General features: G+C 44.1%; 1 protein-coding gene across 3 annotated transcripts in view; it reads right to left on the minus strand.

Annotated features, from left to right (window-relative positions):
• Positions 1 to 17015, minus strand: part of BABAM1 (BRISC and BRCA1 A complex member 1) — a 58638-nt gene that overhangs the window by 12543 nt on the left and 29080 nt on the right. For all 3 annotated transcript variants that reach the window (XM_066604560.1, XM_066604562.1, XM_066604561.1), the window contains exon 5: positions 8329 to 8407. In XM_066604560.1, coding sequence (XP_066460657.1) covers positions 8329 to 8407 — 79 coding nt within the window. The remainder of the gene's footprint in view (positions 1 to 8328; positions 8408 to 17015) is intronic.

The raw sequence follows: 17015 nt of genomic DNA on the forward strand, positions 1-17015 counted from the left end.
TTTTTTGGCCTCTCTATTCTTTAGCGCATCTCTGTCCTAAGAAACGGAGATAGCAAAGAAAAAACTTCCAGCACCTTAACTTTTCCTCTTCACCCCAGCAAAAAACCTATAAGGAAGTCTACTTACAGGCAGACAGCTCTCGGTGTCCTCCCTGGCTGACATCTTGCAACTTTCCAGCATAAGGTGCAGACAGGTGCCATTGCAAAGAAAATCCAGCCTTTTAAACTTTTAAATTTGGCGCCGACACGCCCCCGAATGAGGCCCCGCCCCCCACGTGACGCGGCCATGCTGACATCCCGTAGCCGCGCCGGACCCGGGGGATGCGCTCTTACACGTCGGATGCACACCAGGGAGGAACACCCCATGCTGCCTTCTGCAGATCGCACGCGGCCGCGCTGTCCCCGCTGTCATACCTCTGTGTCGGATCCGGAGAGAAGCGCTTACCCACTGTGTCTCAGTGCCGATGACGGCCGTCATGGACCCTACACACCGCTGCCAGACCGGAGCTGCAGACGGGGTGAGTAGAGGCAGTATTCTCGCCGGGGTACCTCCGCCAGTCAGCTACCCTCTGGGCAGTGCACTGGGGAGTTTTTCCCTAATGGAGAATAGGTGCTGGGTAATATCCTGTGGGTGAGGGTCCCCTCATTGGGTCTCCCCCGCGCAGACCCTGCCAGCCCGATAGAGAACATCCCCCCCGGGCGGGCAGGCTGCTTGGGAGTTCCTTTCTTGTTCACCTCCATGGGCATACACCTGTAGGCTCCGTTTGGACTGTCCTGTAGGGACAGGAAGACACTGGTGAGGCGGTGGTGGGAGTTGCCTTTTGTGTTTTCGCTTCCTGTCCCAACAGGTGTCCAGCGGACAACCTCCAGGTGTATGCTGTCAGGATGACGAGGGGAAATGAAGAATACAATTGTGTCATATTAGAATTGCATTTGTTATACAGGAGAAATCTTCAAAATACTTAAAGCTCAAACTACTCCAGTGCTTGAAACTTTGTTTGACGGAAATATGAGAGATAGTCCCATCCCCTCGGATACGAACATAGCGTACAAACTATTACCAAAGCCTGGCAAAGACCCCATCGATGCAAAGTCCTACAGACCAATTTCCCTAATCAACACCGATTTAAAATTAATGGCTAAAATTATGGCAGATCGCCTAGCCAATATCATGCCACACATGCTTTCACCAATGCAGACGGGTTTCACGAAGGGACGTTCAGCCATCTATATATATATAAAGACGAAAGCCCTCACTGACTCACTGACTGACTGACTCACTGACTGACTGACTCACTGACTGACTGACTCACTGACTGACTCGCCAAAAGTTCTCCAACTTCCCGAGGTCGTAGAAACATGAATTTTGGCGCAAGCATAGATTATCTCCAAAATAGGAAAAGTAATTGGGTCCCAACTCGATTATTCAATTCTAGCGCAAAAGAATTGGCGTCGAAATTTAACGTACATAATCTAAATCTCTCAGTTCCCAATGTCATTAAAACTTCAAATTTGGCACGAGCATTGGATATGTCATAAATAGGAAATGTTAATAGGTCCCAACATGATTATTCAATTCTATGCGCAAAAGAATTAGCGTCCAAATTTTACGTACGGAATCTAATTTTCTCACTTTCCGGTGTAATAGAAACTTGAAATTTGGCACGAGCATTGATTATGTCATAAATAGGAAAAGCTAATGGGTCCAAACTCGATTATTCAATTCTAAGCGCAAAAGAATTAGCGTCGAAATTTTACGTACGGAATCTAATTTTCTCACTTTCCGGTGTCATAGAAACGTGAAATTTGGCACGAGCATTGATTATGTCAGAAATAGGAAAAGTTCATAGGTCCCAACTCCATTATTCAATTCTAGCACAAAAGAATTAGCGTCCAAATTTTACGTGCGGAATGTAATTTTTTCACTTTCTGGTGTCATAGAAACGTGAAATTTGCCACGAGCATTATGTCATAAATAGGAAAAGCTAATGGGTCCCAACTCCATTATTCAATTCTATGCGCAAAAGAATTAGCGTCCAAATTTTACGTGTGGAATGTAATTTTCTCACTTTCCGGTGTCATAGAAACGGGAAATTTGGCACGAGCATTGATTATTAGAGATGAGCAAGCGTACTCGGAAAAGCACTACTCGCTCGAGTAATGTGCTTTATCCGAGTATCGCTGTGCTCGGGTCTGAAGATTCGGGTGCCGCTGCAGCTGACAGGTGAGTCGCAGCGGGGAGCGGGGCAGAGCGGGCGGGAGAGAGGGAGAGAAAGATCTCTCCTCCGTTCCTCCCCGCTCTCCCCTGCAGCTCCCCGCTCCGTGCTGGCACCCGAATCTTCAGACCCGAGCACAGCGATACTCGGATAAAGCAAATTACTCGACCGAGTAGTGCTTTTCCGAGTACGCTCGCTCATCTCTATTGATTATGTCATAAATAGGAAAAGCTAATGGGTCCCAACTCGATTATTCAATTCTAGCGCAAAAGAATTGGCGTCGAAATTTTACGTGCGGAATGTAATTTTTTCAATTTCTGGTGTCATAGAAACGGGAAATTTGGCACGAGCATGGATTATGTCATAAATAGGAAAAGCTAGTGGGTCCCAACTCCATTATTCAATTCTATGCGCAAAAGAATTAGCGTCCAAATTTTACGTGCGGAATGTAATTTTCTCACTTTCCGGTGTCATAGAAACGTGAAATTTGGCACGAGCATTGATTATGTCATAAATAGGAAAAGCTAATGGGTCCCAACTCCATTATTCAATTCTATGCGCAAAAGAATTAGCGTCCAAATTTCACGTGCGGAATGTCATTTTCTCACTTTCCGGTGTCATAGAAACGGGAAATTTGGCACGAGCATTGATTATGTCATAAATAGGAAAAGCTAATGGGTCCCAACTCGATTATTCAATTCTATGCGCAAAAGAATTAGCGTCAAAATTTTACGTACGGAATGTAATTGTTTCACTTTCCGGTGTCATAGAAACAGGAAATTTGGCACGAGCATTGATTATGTCATAAATAGGAAAAGTTCATAGGTCCCAACTCGATTATTCAATTCTAGCGCAAAAGAATTGGCATCGAAATTTTACGTGCGGAATGTAATTTTTTCACTTTCCAGTGTCATAGAAACGTGAAATTTGGCACGAGCATTGATTATGTCATAAATAGGAAAAGCTAATGGGTCCCAACTCCATTATTCAATTCTATGCGCAAAAGAATTAGCGTCCAAATTTTACATGCGGAATGTAATTTCTTCACTTTCCGGTGTCATAGAAACAGGAAATTTGGCACGAACATTGATTATGTCATAAATAGGAAAAGCTAATGGGTCCCAACTCCATTATTCAATTCTATGCGCAAAAGAATTAGCGTCCAAATTTTACGTACATAATCTAAATCTCTCACTTCCCAATGTCATAGAAACATGAAATTTGGCACAAGCATTGATTGTGTAATAAATATGAAAAGTTAATGGGTCCCAACTCGATTATTCAATTCATGGTTACCTCCACGTGGTGTTTTCTGGGTAACGCAGAGAACTATGCAAAATGGTGAACATATCTTTTTCCTCAGTATCTCTAAAGTAACCACGACTTCATAAGATTTTCCATGTGAACACCAGATAAACACCAGTACCAAATTAACTCGGGCGAAGCCGGGTATATCAGCTAGTCACAAATATAAGAAAGATTCTAACAATTCTCAACGACATCAAGCTACGCCCAGCAGCTCACCCCTCACTGGCCCTTCTCGCAATAGATGCGGAAAAAGCTTTCGACAACGTTTTGTGGTCATGGCTGAAGGAAACATTGGACAGAATGGGCTTTGCAGGCCCCTTCTACACCTATCTATGGAAACTATACTCCTCCCCCCAGGCACAAATCAACACTCCAGGTTTTCTCTCACCAAGATTCCCTCTACAGAAAGGCACTAGGCAAGGGTGCCCCTTATCTCCACTCTTATTTAATTTGGCAATCGAACCATTAGTGCGTTCACTGGAAAGCAACACAGAAATCAAGGGCATAAAAGTCCGGAATAAAGAGGTAAAAACCATGTTATTTGCAGATGACATTTTGCTAGCACTAGCCCACCCAAAGTCTGATCTGCCACGGGTTTTTGCCCTGCTGGAAGCCTTTGGGAATTTGTCAGGTTTTAAAGTCAATACTACAAAATGTGAGTTACTAGACATCTCCCCCCGGGGCAAAATTACAAACAAAGAACTCAAAAACTGCCCTGTAACTATAGCACAAAATTGTATCAAATATTTGGGTATAAACATAGTCAAGAGACCGGAGTCCCTGTATGCATTAAATTATCCCCCAATAATACTTAAAATAATAAAAGAACTAGACCGGTCGAACAACCTCCCACTCTCCTTTTCTGGTAGATGCCATCTGATCAAGATGATTAGCTTCCCAAGACTCCTGTACCCACTACAAACAATACCACTCCTACTCCAAAGACGTGATCTGGCAAAGCTACACACAGTGTTCCTGGCTTTTGTGTGGTCACGGAAGCGACCGCGCATTGCTTTGAAGAAACGAATGCTCCCCAAGAGTGAAGGAGGACTCAACTTCCCAGACATTCGACTATATAACGTCGCTAGCCTTGAGACACTCCCTCGATTGGCTAGGGCGCTCCAATGATTATTCAAATACCATCCTTGAAGCAGAACTATTTGATTCATGGAGCCTCAATGCCCTCATACATACAACCTATGCCAATCTCCCGGCCGAATGCAAGCAATCCCTTATGGCAAAAGACACCGAGCAGCCTGGAAAATAACCCGTAAGATATTGGGACTGCCATTTAAAATCTCCAAACATATGGAAACACCCAGAATTCAAAGAGGGGGGAGAAAATAAAATGTTCAGAATATGGCGACACAGAGGGATTACGAAAGTCCACCACCTCCTTCACCCAGAGAACCCTAGATACAAAACTTTTGAAGAATTGTGTGGGGAATATAATTTACCTCCATCTTACTTCTTGCCATTCGCGCAAGTGCAGAATTTCCTACGAGAAAGACTAGCTGACATATCAAGAGAAACAACAATTAACCCAATTGATATCTTGGTGAATAATCGTATAGGTAAACAATCAATTTCTAGCCTGTATAACAGACTTAGGCTGCCTGCAGACGGGCGGGTCGGATCTGGCGGCGAGAATTCTTGCCGCGGGACCCGAGCGCCTGCAGGGACGAGCGCGTACTCACCCGCGCTTGGCGGCCCCGCCTCTTTCATGTGCCGGCTGCCGGGCAGCCGCCACATGCGCAGACCGGAGCTGGTGGCCGGGTGAGTGACGTTTCTGTGCGGGGCTCGCATGCCGCGGTTTGTTTGCCGCGCGACATTTCACGCGGCCAAACCGCGGCCGTCTCCTATGCAGGCTTCCGGTGGCGGAAATCCCACAGGAAATCCCGCCGCGGGATTTCTGCCCGTGTTCAGGCGGCCTTAGAGAGGGATGGATGAAAGAAAATGGTTCCGGATTGTTCCAAAAGTGGGCGAGAATCCTACAGGACCCAGATTTGTCTGAGGGAATAATTAAAAGTTGGAATGCAGTGAGGCAGGCGGTATCAAACGAGCGTTGGCGAGAAACATACTTCAAGTTTAATACACAGGGCAATATATGGGTTTGACAAACCTGGAAACCCTAACGGCCCAGATAGATTACAAGCTTGCCCTAGATGCTCCCTGCCGCATTCAGACTTTCTACATGGCATCTGGCAATGCCCCAAAATTGAAAAATATTGGAAAGAGGCCCATAAACTAATTCAAGATATAGGGGGACAAAATTTACACAAATCTTTATATTCCACCAATTACCGGACAACACGAAAAAGGCCAAAATGATCCACAACATTCTACTAATTAGCAAAAGGTGTATTCTAAATAACTGGTTACTAGCCAAACCTCCGGGAGTAAAAGATATCATACAACAAGTAAAATATCTGCTGAAAATGGAGAGAATAGAGATAGAGAGGTATGCAGAGACCGAAGCCCTAAAATTTTTTAAAAAAATGGAGAGAGTTTATAGAAAAGTTTCGGGACTAAATTAAAGAATGCATGCACCAATTCACGAATACAACATGGTACTACAAACAAAAGGACATGAACCAGCTGGGAATTCTAAAGATCACATGATAAAGTACGGAAGGGATGTGACCATTGAGAAATAAACTTTTGAACCCCGAAAAATCTGCTCTGAAGTCGGGGGTCGTCTTATGCGCCGGTAATACAAAAAAAAAAGTGTAAAAAAAAAAAATCATTACTCACCTCCCCCGGCGTTCTGTCGCGCTCCGGCAGGATGTCGCTCGCTCCTCGTCCCCGGCGCAGCATTGCTTTCTGAATGCGGGGCTTGAAATCCCCGCTTCCAGAAAGCTAATACACACGCCGTCAGCCAGTCATTGAATGGCTGTGATTGGCTAAAACACACGTGGCTTCAGCCAATCACACTATTCAATGACATCATTGAATGGCTGTGATTGGCTGAAGGCGCACGTGTGTTAGCAATCACACCCATTCAATGATGTCATTGAATAGTGTGATTGGCTGAAGCCACGTGCGCCTTCAGCCAATCACAGCCATTCAATGATGTCATTGAATGGCTGTAACTGGCTGACGGCGTGTGTATTAGCTTTCTGGAGGCGGGGATTTCAAGCCCCGCATTCAGAAAGCAATGCTGCGCTGGGGACGAGGAGCGAGCGACATCCTGCCGGAGCGCGACAGAACGCCGGGGGAGGTGAGTAATGATTTTTTTTTTTCTCCACTGTAATACCGGCGTATAAGGTGAAAGTTGGGGGGTCGTCTTATACGCCCCGTCGCCTTATACGCCGGTATATACGGTATTTGTTTCAGTTATGTTTTATAATAATATATTAAGTTCTAGGGATTTTAGGGGAGGGGAGATAAAGGGAAATAGTTAAAAGAAAAAGGGAGGGCATATAAATGTGATGAATAGTGCTTGATATACAGAAACTGTTAAAGATGTGACCTAAATTCTATGTAACTATTGCATTCTACTAATGTATGTTTTCCTTATAAAATGCCAATAAAAAAATAATAATAAAAAAAAAAAAATTGCATTTGTCAGACCAAGGATAGCATCTGTAAGGAGTTTGTACGCCGCTCCTCCCTCCCCCCAAAAATATATTGATTGTTTAATTCGCTGCATATGACACTGACCCCAGTGTGAATGTGTTAGAGATGAAGAATGCCTCAGTGGAAGTGTTTTTTCACTATTTTAGTCAAAATGAAGGATATAAGTCATACAATAGTTACATTTAGTGTTGTACTCTATGTAAGCACACACAGCTTATTCGGAAAAGTCATCTGAAAGTTGAGGTATGCTTTAATGAGGACCTGTCACATCCTTTGACCAGCAGGCCAGGCAACGTCCTGAATGATTCATCCAGTGTCTTTATTTTGGATTTAACCCGCCACCCCACATTTGCACACTACGGCTCCAGTTACTTTCAGAGTGTGATATCAAAGTACCTCTTGTCTGTGAGTGAGTTACATGCTCCGGCACTGATCACATGACTGTGACATCATCACCGGTCCTGTATGCACACTTGGCTGCTGTCTGGCTAGGTGTTCGTTAGTATTCCATAGCAACTGAGGCCGTGGGGGTTTGTAGAGGATGTAGCAGCAGTGTGCTTAAAGGAGCTGTGATGATGTCACCCTCATGGGAGGAGTCGGGGGCACTCTGCTGTGCTGCTTTTCATCCCAATTGTATGAAGAATAATAGCAGAGCTGTATGTGACGTGCATGTAGCAGACCTGTGTGTGACGTGCATGTAGCAGAGCTGTATGTGTTTGACCTGCATGTAGCATCATAAACACTGATGCTATAATTTCCTAATAATTACTAGTCCGTATGCTATCAAGTGTGTGGTGTCCATCACTCGGTGATAATGGCTGAGATGACCTTTGATTGACACCGCGTTGTGGAGATTGCAAACTTAACAGTGGACTAATATCAGGCTCTGAAAGAAGCCGGAGCCATTGATGGCAAACCAGGGAAAGGAAAGTGGTGCTGCCATGACCAAAATAAAGACACCAAAGAAATCAGCGACGATGCAGCTGAACAAACCCTCCGGTACTGAACAATCAAACATGGCTGCACCACTTCTCTGACTACCAGATGTGCACAGTGCATTAGTATGCATTGGTAGTCTAAGACACTACTACATGCTGCTCTGGCCAATCAAAGCAGCGTGTAGTGTAGTCATGCAGAGTGCATATCAGAATGAGAGAAGGGCGCAGACATCTTGGTTTCAGGACTTGCAGGTTGCTTTAAGCCACTGCTTTATATGTAAAGGATACTGAATGATTCGCAGACATTGGTCTCCAGATCATAAAGGCAGCTGCAGACTTCTCGTGGGTCTGAAGTAAATCCAGAGAGCTGAAAAATATAAAATATAAAATTTAGAAACCACTTAGTAGCAGAAAATAATAAACCCAAATCAGACATAATAAGTCTGCAATCAAAGACATTTTTTACCAAACACAAGAGTCAATAAAAATGACAGAGACGGCTCATTGCACAGACAGATAAAGCGACTGTGTCTACCAATTGAGCCAATCACCTGCAAGAACATAGGGAGCGCTGTACTTCCTAATAAAGGAAAATTCTCATTGGCTAATGCAGGCTCCTGTTGGGCACCACTGAACAACCAATGGGTATTTTCCCTTACTACAGAGGAAAGGATTTCTTAGTGAATATGGGTGCCAGTCACACAGTTACAGGCTAGGACGGAGTGCCAGGAGCCCGCAGTAACAAACAAGTACTTCCTCCTGTAGGGCCGATATCAGAACCTGTCAAAAGACCAGGCAACGGTTTCCAGAAAGCAGCAGGAGCAGCATGAAAGCTCCAGTCTGAATCTGAGTAAAAGTGCCTGTACACCTTCAGCAGCTGTGGACAGACTGTTCTCCCGGCTACCCTGCAAACATAAACGCTTGGATCGGCCAAGTGTCCATATGTTTTACATGAAGACGGTGGAGAATGGCTTATTAATCTCTTGGAACTGCTTATTTTAAGAAAGGCCCCACCCCTATTGACAACCCCCCACTGCACCCCACTTTCCTCCCTCCACAGAGAAGTGGAAAACAGCAAAAAGTCACAAATTATTGCAGAAATGTATCATGTCCATAATTTGTGACTTGTCTATGCCAGAAAACTGGCCTAAATCATTTAGGAAATTACTTCCCTTTGAATTAGTGGCACACCACAGGTACCCATTGATCCATGTGGCTGCTGTAAGCCATCTCTCTAAATGCCAATCGCCGCTCAGGCAAGTGGACTGCCCCATAAAGATGCATATAAACGGAATAATAGTTCAAGGAATATGCTTAAAGGGGTTGTCCCGCGGCGAAACGGGTTTTTTTTTTTTTTTCAAACCCCCCCCCCCCCTGTTCGGCGCGAGACAACCCCGATGCAGGGACGTACAGAAAGCTTACCGGAGCGCTTACCTTAATCCCCGCGCTCCGGTGACTTCTATACTTACCTGTGAAGATGGCCGCCGGAATCCTCTTCCTCCGTGGACCGCAGCTCTTCTGTGCGGTCCATTGCCGATTCCAGCCTCCTGATTGGCTGGAATCGGCACGTGACGGGGCGGAGCTACACGGAGCCTGCATTCTGCACGAGCGGCTCCATTGAAGAGAGCAGAAGACCAGGACTGCGCAAGCGCGGCTAATTTGGCCATCGGAGGGCGAAAATTAGTCGGCACCATGGAGACGAGGACGCCAGCAACGGAGCAGGTAAGTAAAAAACTTTTTATAACTTCTGTATGGCTCATAATTAATGCACAATGTATATTACAAAGTGCATTATTATGGCCATACAGAAGTGTATAGACCCACTTGCTGCCGCGGGACAACCCCTTTAATTCTCAACTTTTTTTTGTTTAACTTATTAAAGACCAAGAACAGTCAAATTTATGGTGTTTAGTCCTGGACTTTAATCCCCTGCTGTATATTTACTATCAGACGGAATTAAAACCAATCTAGCAAATGGAGGAGAAGGCAGAAGCAGATTTTACAGGATATATAGCGCTACATGAGCTATATAGTGGAGAGAGCAAAAGGAAGTTTTACTTCCACTTTTTGACCCGGCGATCACATGACACCCAGGTGCCCTCCTAGCAGACCCATATCAGTTTGTTAGTTGACTATTGTCACTACAGGTGGATGTTTTTTTCCTGTAGCTACAGTGGAAAAGTATGAAAGTAATAAAAAAGGACCCCCCCAGAAGTCTTATATGACATCATTGAGGATATAGAGGTTAAAAAATATATATATGATTACAGAATAAGAAATACTCGGATATAAGAAAATGACCATCACCGATACCAACTAAAACCATAGAAATTATAGATTAAAATGTCCGAATCAAAATCAGAAACCTATGCCTGTACTTTATCTTAGTGTAAATATATTAATTTTAAAAATAAATATACTTTTTAAAAAAAATATAAAAAAATACATGTGGATATCAACCATCCAACCTTATTAATAAACTCGCTGAGAGCTTGGAGGTTTTCATCAATCCAATGTTGCGCAATCAATTTTCGGGCCATATAAAGTAACCTAGTTGTTGCTATCTGCTCTGTCTCTTCCACCAACAGATTACTCATACCAGAACATAAACTAAAGGTACCATATCTAAAGTCATCTGATATACACTACTTATCATGGAAGCGACCTCCCGACAGTATCTCTCCAATTTAGGGCAGCGCAATATCATATGAATCAAACAGGCTGTTTGAGATTTGTACTGAATAGATAATGGTGAGTCTTTGACTCTGATTCGATGTAGAAAAGCTGGGGTTCGATAAACCCTATGTATCAGGTATAATGGAGACAGTCAATGTAACTCGCTCCCGGACATCTTTGGGATTGTCTGTAGAATCTCAGCCCACTGATTATCTTTAATAGGCCCTGTGTCTCCATCCTACTTCCTTTGTACCTGCACAGTGTTATGCAGGTCTGAATGTACCTTTATACTCGTAAGACAAAGTTTTCTAGGAGTAGACATTGCTAAGCCAATAATGTCAGCTAGAAATAAATGAGCAATTTGGTATTAGGTAACACTAGCCCACCATCTTCTTTTGATAATTGTAAGGTCTCTTATCTCATTTGGGTACGCCATCCTAGGTCCCAAATGAGACTGTCTGCTTTATTTAAAAAATAAATAAAAATGTGTTATTCTAATAGGGACATTATGGATCAAGGAAAGCAACTGCAGCATCCAAATCATTTTAACCATATTAACTTGACCAACTACTTATAACGGTAACTTGCTTCATATTTCTAATTTTTGCTTAACTCTAGATAGATTCAAGGCTCAGTTTGTTATATTCCTGAATATCACTTGTAACATAATCTCCTAGGTACTTGAAGAAGTGTGCGCAAACGATGGCTGCAGAATCTATGAACCACCAAATCTGGTTTATCCACAGGCATGAAAATGGATTATTATTAGCGAGACTAGAACAACTGCCATGTTCATTAATAATAGATATAGTCTTCCAGAGAAGGACCCACATTGCCCAATAATAAAAGCATATCATCTGCAGATAATAATAATTATAATATTTATTTGTATAGCACCAACTTATTTCGCAGTGCTTTCAGGCATGGTAGAAACACTAACAACACAACAATTACATGTGATATACAATAGGTTTGAAACAAACGGGGTGGGGATGGTACAGGAGGTACGGGGGGGGGGGGAGGTAGGCATGGGGGAAGACAGGAAATACGAGAATTACATGCGGAAATCAGGTATTAGAAAGCAAACAGGGTGGGGGTGATAAGGAGGTGCAGGGGTAGAGGTCACGTGTGATAGGCAAGGTGGAAGGTGTGGGTAGTTATAGGGAGGGGCAGGGGGACTAGGTCATGAGATTTGGTATGCCTCACTGAAGAGTTACGTTTTTAAGGCACAACTGAAATTTCGTGCATCGGGAGTTGTCCGGATGCCTTGAGGTAGAGCGTTCCAGGGGATGGGTGCTGCTCTGGTAAAGTCCTGTAGGCGAGCATGTGAGGTTCATATTAGAGGGATGTTTAGTCTGAGTGTGTTAGTGGATCGGAGTGTGTGCGCTGTGTGGTGTACGGACAGGAGGGAGGCGATGTGCGGTGGTGCGGCGCCATGGAGAGCTTTGCGGGTGAGGAGTTTAAATTTAGTTCTGCAGTGGATGGACAGCCAATGCAGTAACTGCAATAGTGCAGAGGCATCTGAGTAACGACTGGATAGAAAAATTAGCATAGCTGCCACATTTAGTATGGATTGGAGGGGAGCGAGTCTTGTGTGGGGAAGGCCAATGAATAGCGAGTTGCAGTTGTTGAGCCGGGAGTGGATGAGGGCAACCATAAGTGTCTTTTGCGGGTCCGTGGTGAGGAACGGACAGATTTTAGCAATATTTCTGAGGTGCATGTGGCATGTGTGGGCCAGAGAATGGATGTGGGGGTAAAGGAGAGGTCAGAGTCCAGTGTGACCCCCAAGGCAAGCGGGCATGCTGTCTGGGGGTGATGATGGTGCCAGATACTGGAATGGAGATGTTAAGGGGAGGTCAGTTAGAAGGCGGAGAGATGAGAAGGTCAGTTTTAGAGAGATTAAGTTTGAGAAAAAGGGAGGACATAGTATTAAGAGACAGCAGACAGACAGTCTGTGATATTTTGGAGGAATGGTTTGGAAATCTCACGGGAAGAAGTGTATTGTTGGGTGTTGTCAGCATAGAGATGGTATTGGAGGGTGAAATTGAGGATGGTTTGTCCAATTGGGGCTGTGTAGATAGAAAAAAGTAGAGGACCATGGAGCGCGCCCTGCAGTACCAAGACAGCAAGCGGAGGGGAGATAGAGCCAGCAAAGGAGATGCTGAAAGAGCGTTCAGAAAGGTAGCAGAGAGCAGTGTCCTGTAGGCCAATAGAGCTTAGCATAGTGAGAAGAAGGTCATGGTTGACAGTGTCAAATGCAGCAAAGAAGTCAAGGAGGATTAGTAGGGAGTAGTCACCTCTTGACTTTGCCGCCATCAAGTCATTTGATATTTTTGTGAGGGCGGTTTCAGTCGAGTACAGAGAGCGGAAACCAGACGGGAGGGGGTCGGGGAGAGAGTTGTCAGAGATAAAGTGTGTGAGGCGGGAGTAGACCAGGCGTTCTAGCAATTTGGAGATGAGGGGGAAGTTTGAGACGGGTTGGTAGTTGGCGGTATCAGTCAGGTCAAGGGTTGGTTTTTTAAGCAGCGGGGATATGATGCAGTGTTTAAATGAGGAGGGGAAGGTGCCAGAGATTAGGGACAGGTTTCAGATTGTGGTGAGGTGGGTAATGAGAGCTGTGGAAAAGGACCGGAGGAGGTGAGAGTATCGCTAGCGCAGTTGGTGGGGTGAGCAGCGGAAAGTAGCCTGGAGACTTCTGCCTCTGTCATTGGTTCTAACATAGAAAGTGAGTGGGTGCTACATGCAGTTCTGAAGAGACTGGGATCGGCACTAGACGTGCAGTTTTCAGAGATTTCTTTTCGGATGTTGTCGATGTAATCTCTTCTTCATTTGTACCCCATTTGAAGTCAACTACTCCACTATGAGATCTAATTTTACTCGCCAGAGGTTCAATAGCATTCAAAGGCAAATAAAAGTGGGGAGAGTGGGTATCCTTCGCATGCTTCCTACCGCAACTCCAGTCCTCAGGGACCCCAACAGGTCATGTTTTCAGGATTTCCTCAGTATTGCACAGGTGATGTAATTATTGTCGGTGCCTCAAGACATTGCCACAGGTGTTCTTACTATAGGATATCTTGAAAATATGACCTGTTGGAGGGCCCTAAGGACTGGATTGCTGTAGAAAGAAGTGCGTTAAGCTGCCAATGACCAGCACCCTGGCTCTAGGATCTGCATAAAATTGCAGTCACTTTACAAAAATAATACTGAAACCCATTTTAATCATAACTTCCCATTAAACTCAACGTTTTCAAATGCATTAGCGGTGTCAATTGCGCAGAAAACCCTCTTATCCGCTGGAATTTGCAGATTGACATACAACCTCTGGATATTCATTACTGTGGATCTAGAAGGTATAAAACCAGTTTGGTTGGTACAAATCAAAGAAGAAATCACCCACGTCAATAGCTAACACCTTGGCTACAATTTTAATATCCGCTGTCAAAAGATAAATTGGATTATACCATAAGGGGATCCTTTCCCAGTTCTGGCAGGACTGTACTGACTGCATCTTTCCTGGAAATAGGCAGAACCTGCTTAGTAACCATGTCATTAAATACCGCCAATAATTTCATAATTTTACCAAGCTTTTTGTAACACTCAATGGGAAGACCGTCCATACTCCAGGCCTTATTATTTCACATAAATATCACTGCCTCCTGTAATTCCCCCAACAGTATTGGTGAATATAAATATAAATAGTTTTCACCGTGCTAGTATCCATTTCTCCCTGAAGGTTTCTTAACCCAGTAATTCATGCGGACCATGTTTGGGCCTTAGCCACAGTAGTCCGCATATAACCGATTCGTTTGCCCTTCTCAAAAAAGTGCTGCTTCAAAAATCCCCATTTATTGCAGCAGTTACTATATCAAATTAAGTTATGGGCTCCTGCCAATTACATCAAGCATCACGATTACCGTTTTGCATGCAAATGTCTTCCGATTCTGCTAAGTGTTGCAGTAGTTCCTCTCCTAGCGGTCTCAGACTGCACTTAATAGAACTTATATTTTGATTAGGGATAATAATCTTCATTTATATAGCGCCAACATATTCTGCAGCTCTAACAAAGACAGGGGGAATACAGAAAGACAAAAGTAAAAAAAAATTTAGAACCACGGTTACATAGTAATCAGTTGATGGAAACAATAGGGGTGAGGGTCATGCTCCAACGAGCTTACATACTACAAGTAATGGGGTGATACAAAAGGTAAGGGAGATGTGCGCAGTATGGCGAGGTGGAGAGTGAGGGATGCTATACGCATAAACAATGGTCAAACATTAAATCATGTGATGCAGAAACTGTGTGACTGCAGGGGACAGTTGATGGTGGCTAGCAGGGATTGCAGTCAATAGATCAGGGAGTAATGTTATCAGGCGACCTACAGAGGTGTTTGGTTTAAGAGATATGAAGTTTTGTGAGTCATGGATTGCCCGGATAGCCTTTGGTAGTGCGTTCCAGAGAACTGGTGCTGCTCTGGAGAAGTCTGGTTTTGATAGCAGAGCGGAGGGTGCAGCTTGGGTGATGGATTGAGATGAGGGAGGCAATGTAGGTGCCACATACTGAGATTGAGATGGCAGAATAAAGTCGGTTAGTAGAGGGCGAAAACACCAGTAGGTCAGTTTTAGAGAGGAGATGTTAGAGACAGCAGACAGACAGTCGGTGATAATTTGAAGGAAAGGTGCAGAGATGTCAAGGGAAGAGGTATATAGCTGGGTGTCGTCAGCGTAGAGGTGGCATTGTAGGCCAAAATTCCCTGATGGTTTGTCCAGTAGGGGCTTTTTAGATAAAGAAAAGGAGAAGGCTGATGACCGAGACCCGGGGAACCCCATGTGTAGCTATGACCCATCTGTCATCTATGGGTGGGTATATAAAGTATCTTGGACAAGGTGTGTATCCTGTAAACAAAGAATCAGAAGATAAAACGATTTGGCTAGCTGTAAAAAGCTTAGAAGTCCCCCATAACTCAAACATTCCACAATAGAAACATTATTTTTTCCGCCATTGTACATAGGTTATAGCATGCCCCCCCAGGAGTACATATGAGCAAGCATGTCACAGCAAGAAGATATGATTAATAAGGTACTGGTCGCATACAGAAATAGAGAAGGAGAAAGAAAAATAAAAGCCCAGAACTAAACCAAAGATCCTGTGAAACAGCTGGCAGTTTGGGGCACCGGTTCTCCAGGACACGGTGATAGTTCTATGCAAGTGTAGGTATATAGTCAAACCTCTATATACAGGTGCCTCCATTAAGCCCCTGCAGGCCGACTTTCCAGAGAAGGTATTAGGAAAGTAGTGCACCATCCACTGTAATCTTACATTTCTAATGCTTTGCTCAGGATTATATTTCTATCCTTAAAATACATATAGGGTCCTAGGTGAAGGTGGGCACAACGGCACTTAGTGGGATCTTTCCACAACATATAGTTAGAAAGTTTCTGCCAATATTATTTGAAAGTCACTATTATAAGTATTCTGAAAGGTTAGAATCCTCTTTTCAGGGAGCCTAACTATACGCACATTGTTGCAGCGTGAGAGATAATAATAATATAATAATCTTTATTTGTATGAGGGGGTACTGATAAGTCTCTGGCTTTACCCAGAAAGAAACGAGATGTGAAGATAAAACTTTACATTTATTCCACATACTCTCCACTGATGCCAACGCACTTCCTACAATCGGTATTCCAAGTTCTGTAAGCCTTGCAAAAAGAAGGATTTTGTGCCTCAAACCAGTCATCCGTGGCAGCCATGGCATCAGAAATGGTGTGAAATTTGATACCCTTGAGGTGTTTCTTCAGGTTTGAAAACAGATGATAGTTGGAGGGAGCTAGATCTGGTGAATAAGGTGGGCGGGTCAACCAGCTGGAAGCCTAACTCCACCAGTTTTGCCGTTGTCGCTTGTGCAGAGTGAGCGGAGGCGTTGTCTTGCAGGAACAAGATTCCTTTGGACAGCTTGCCGCACCTTTTGGCCTTCATAGCTGCCTTCAATTGGTCCAAAAGTTCAATGAAATACCTTGCATTGATGGTGGAACCATTTTGAAGGTAGTCCACTAGCAGCACGCCCTCCTTCTCCCAGAACACAGATGCCATCACCTTAGTGGCTGATTTTCGCACCCTGAACTTCTTTGGGCGAGGAGAACCACTGTGCCTCCACTCTTTTGACTGCTCCTTTGTTTCAAGGTCATACAAATTATTCCAGGTCTCATAGTGACTATTTGATCCAGGAAATTCTTATCAGTCCAGAAAGGCTGACAAACGGACCAGGAAGTTTTCACTCGCATGCTCTTTGATCTGTTGT

The sequence above is a fragment of the Eleutherodactylus coqui genome, chromosome 5 (assembly GCF_035609145.1).
Source record: "Eleutherodactylus coqui strain aEleCoq1 chromosome 5, aEleCoq1.hap1, whole genome shotgun sequence".
NCBI lineage: Eukaryota > Metazoa > Chordata > Amphibia > Anura > Eleutherodactylidae > Eleutherodactylus > Eleutherodactylus coqui.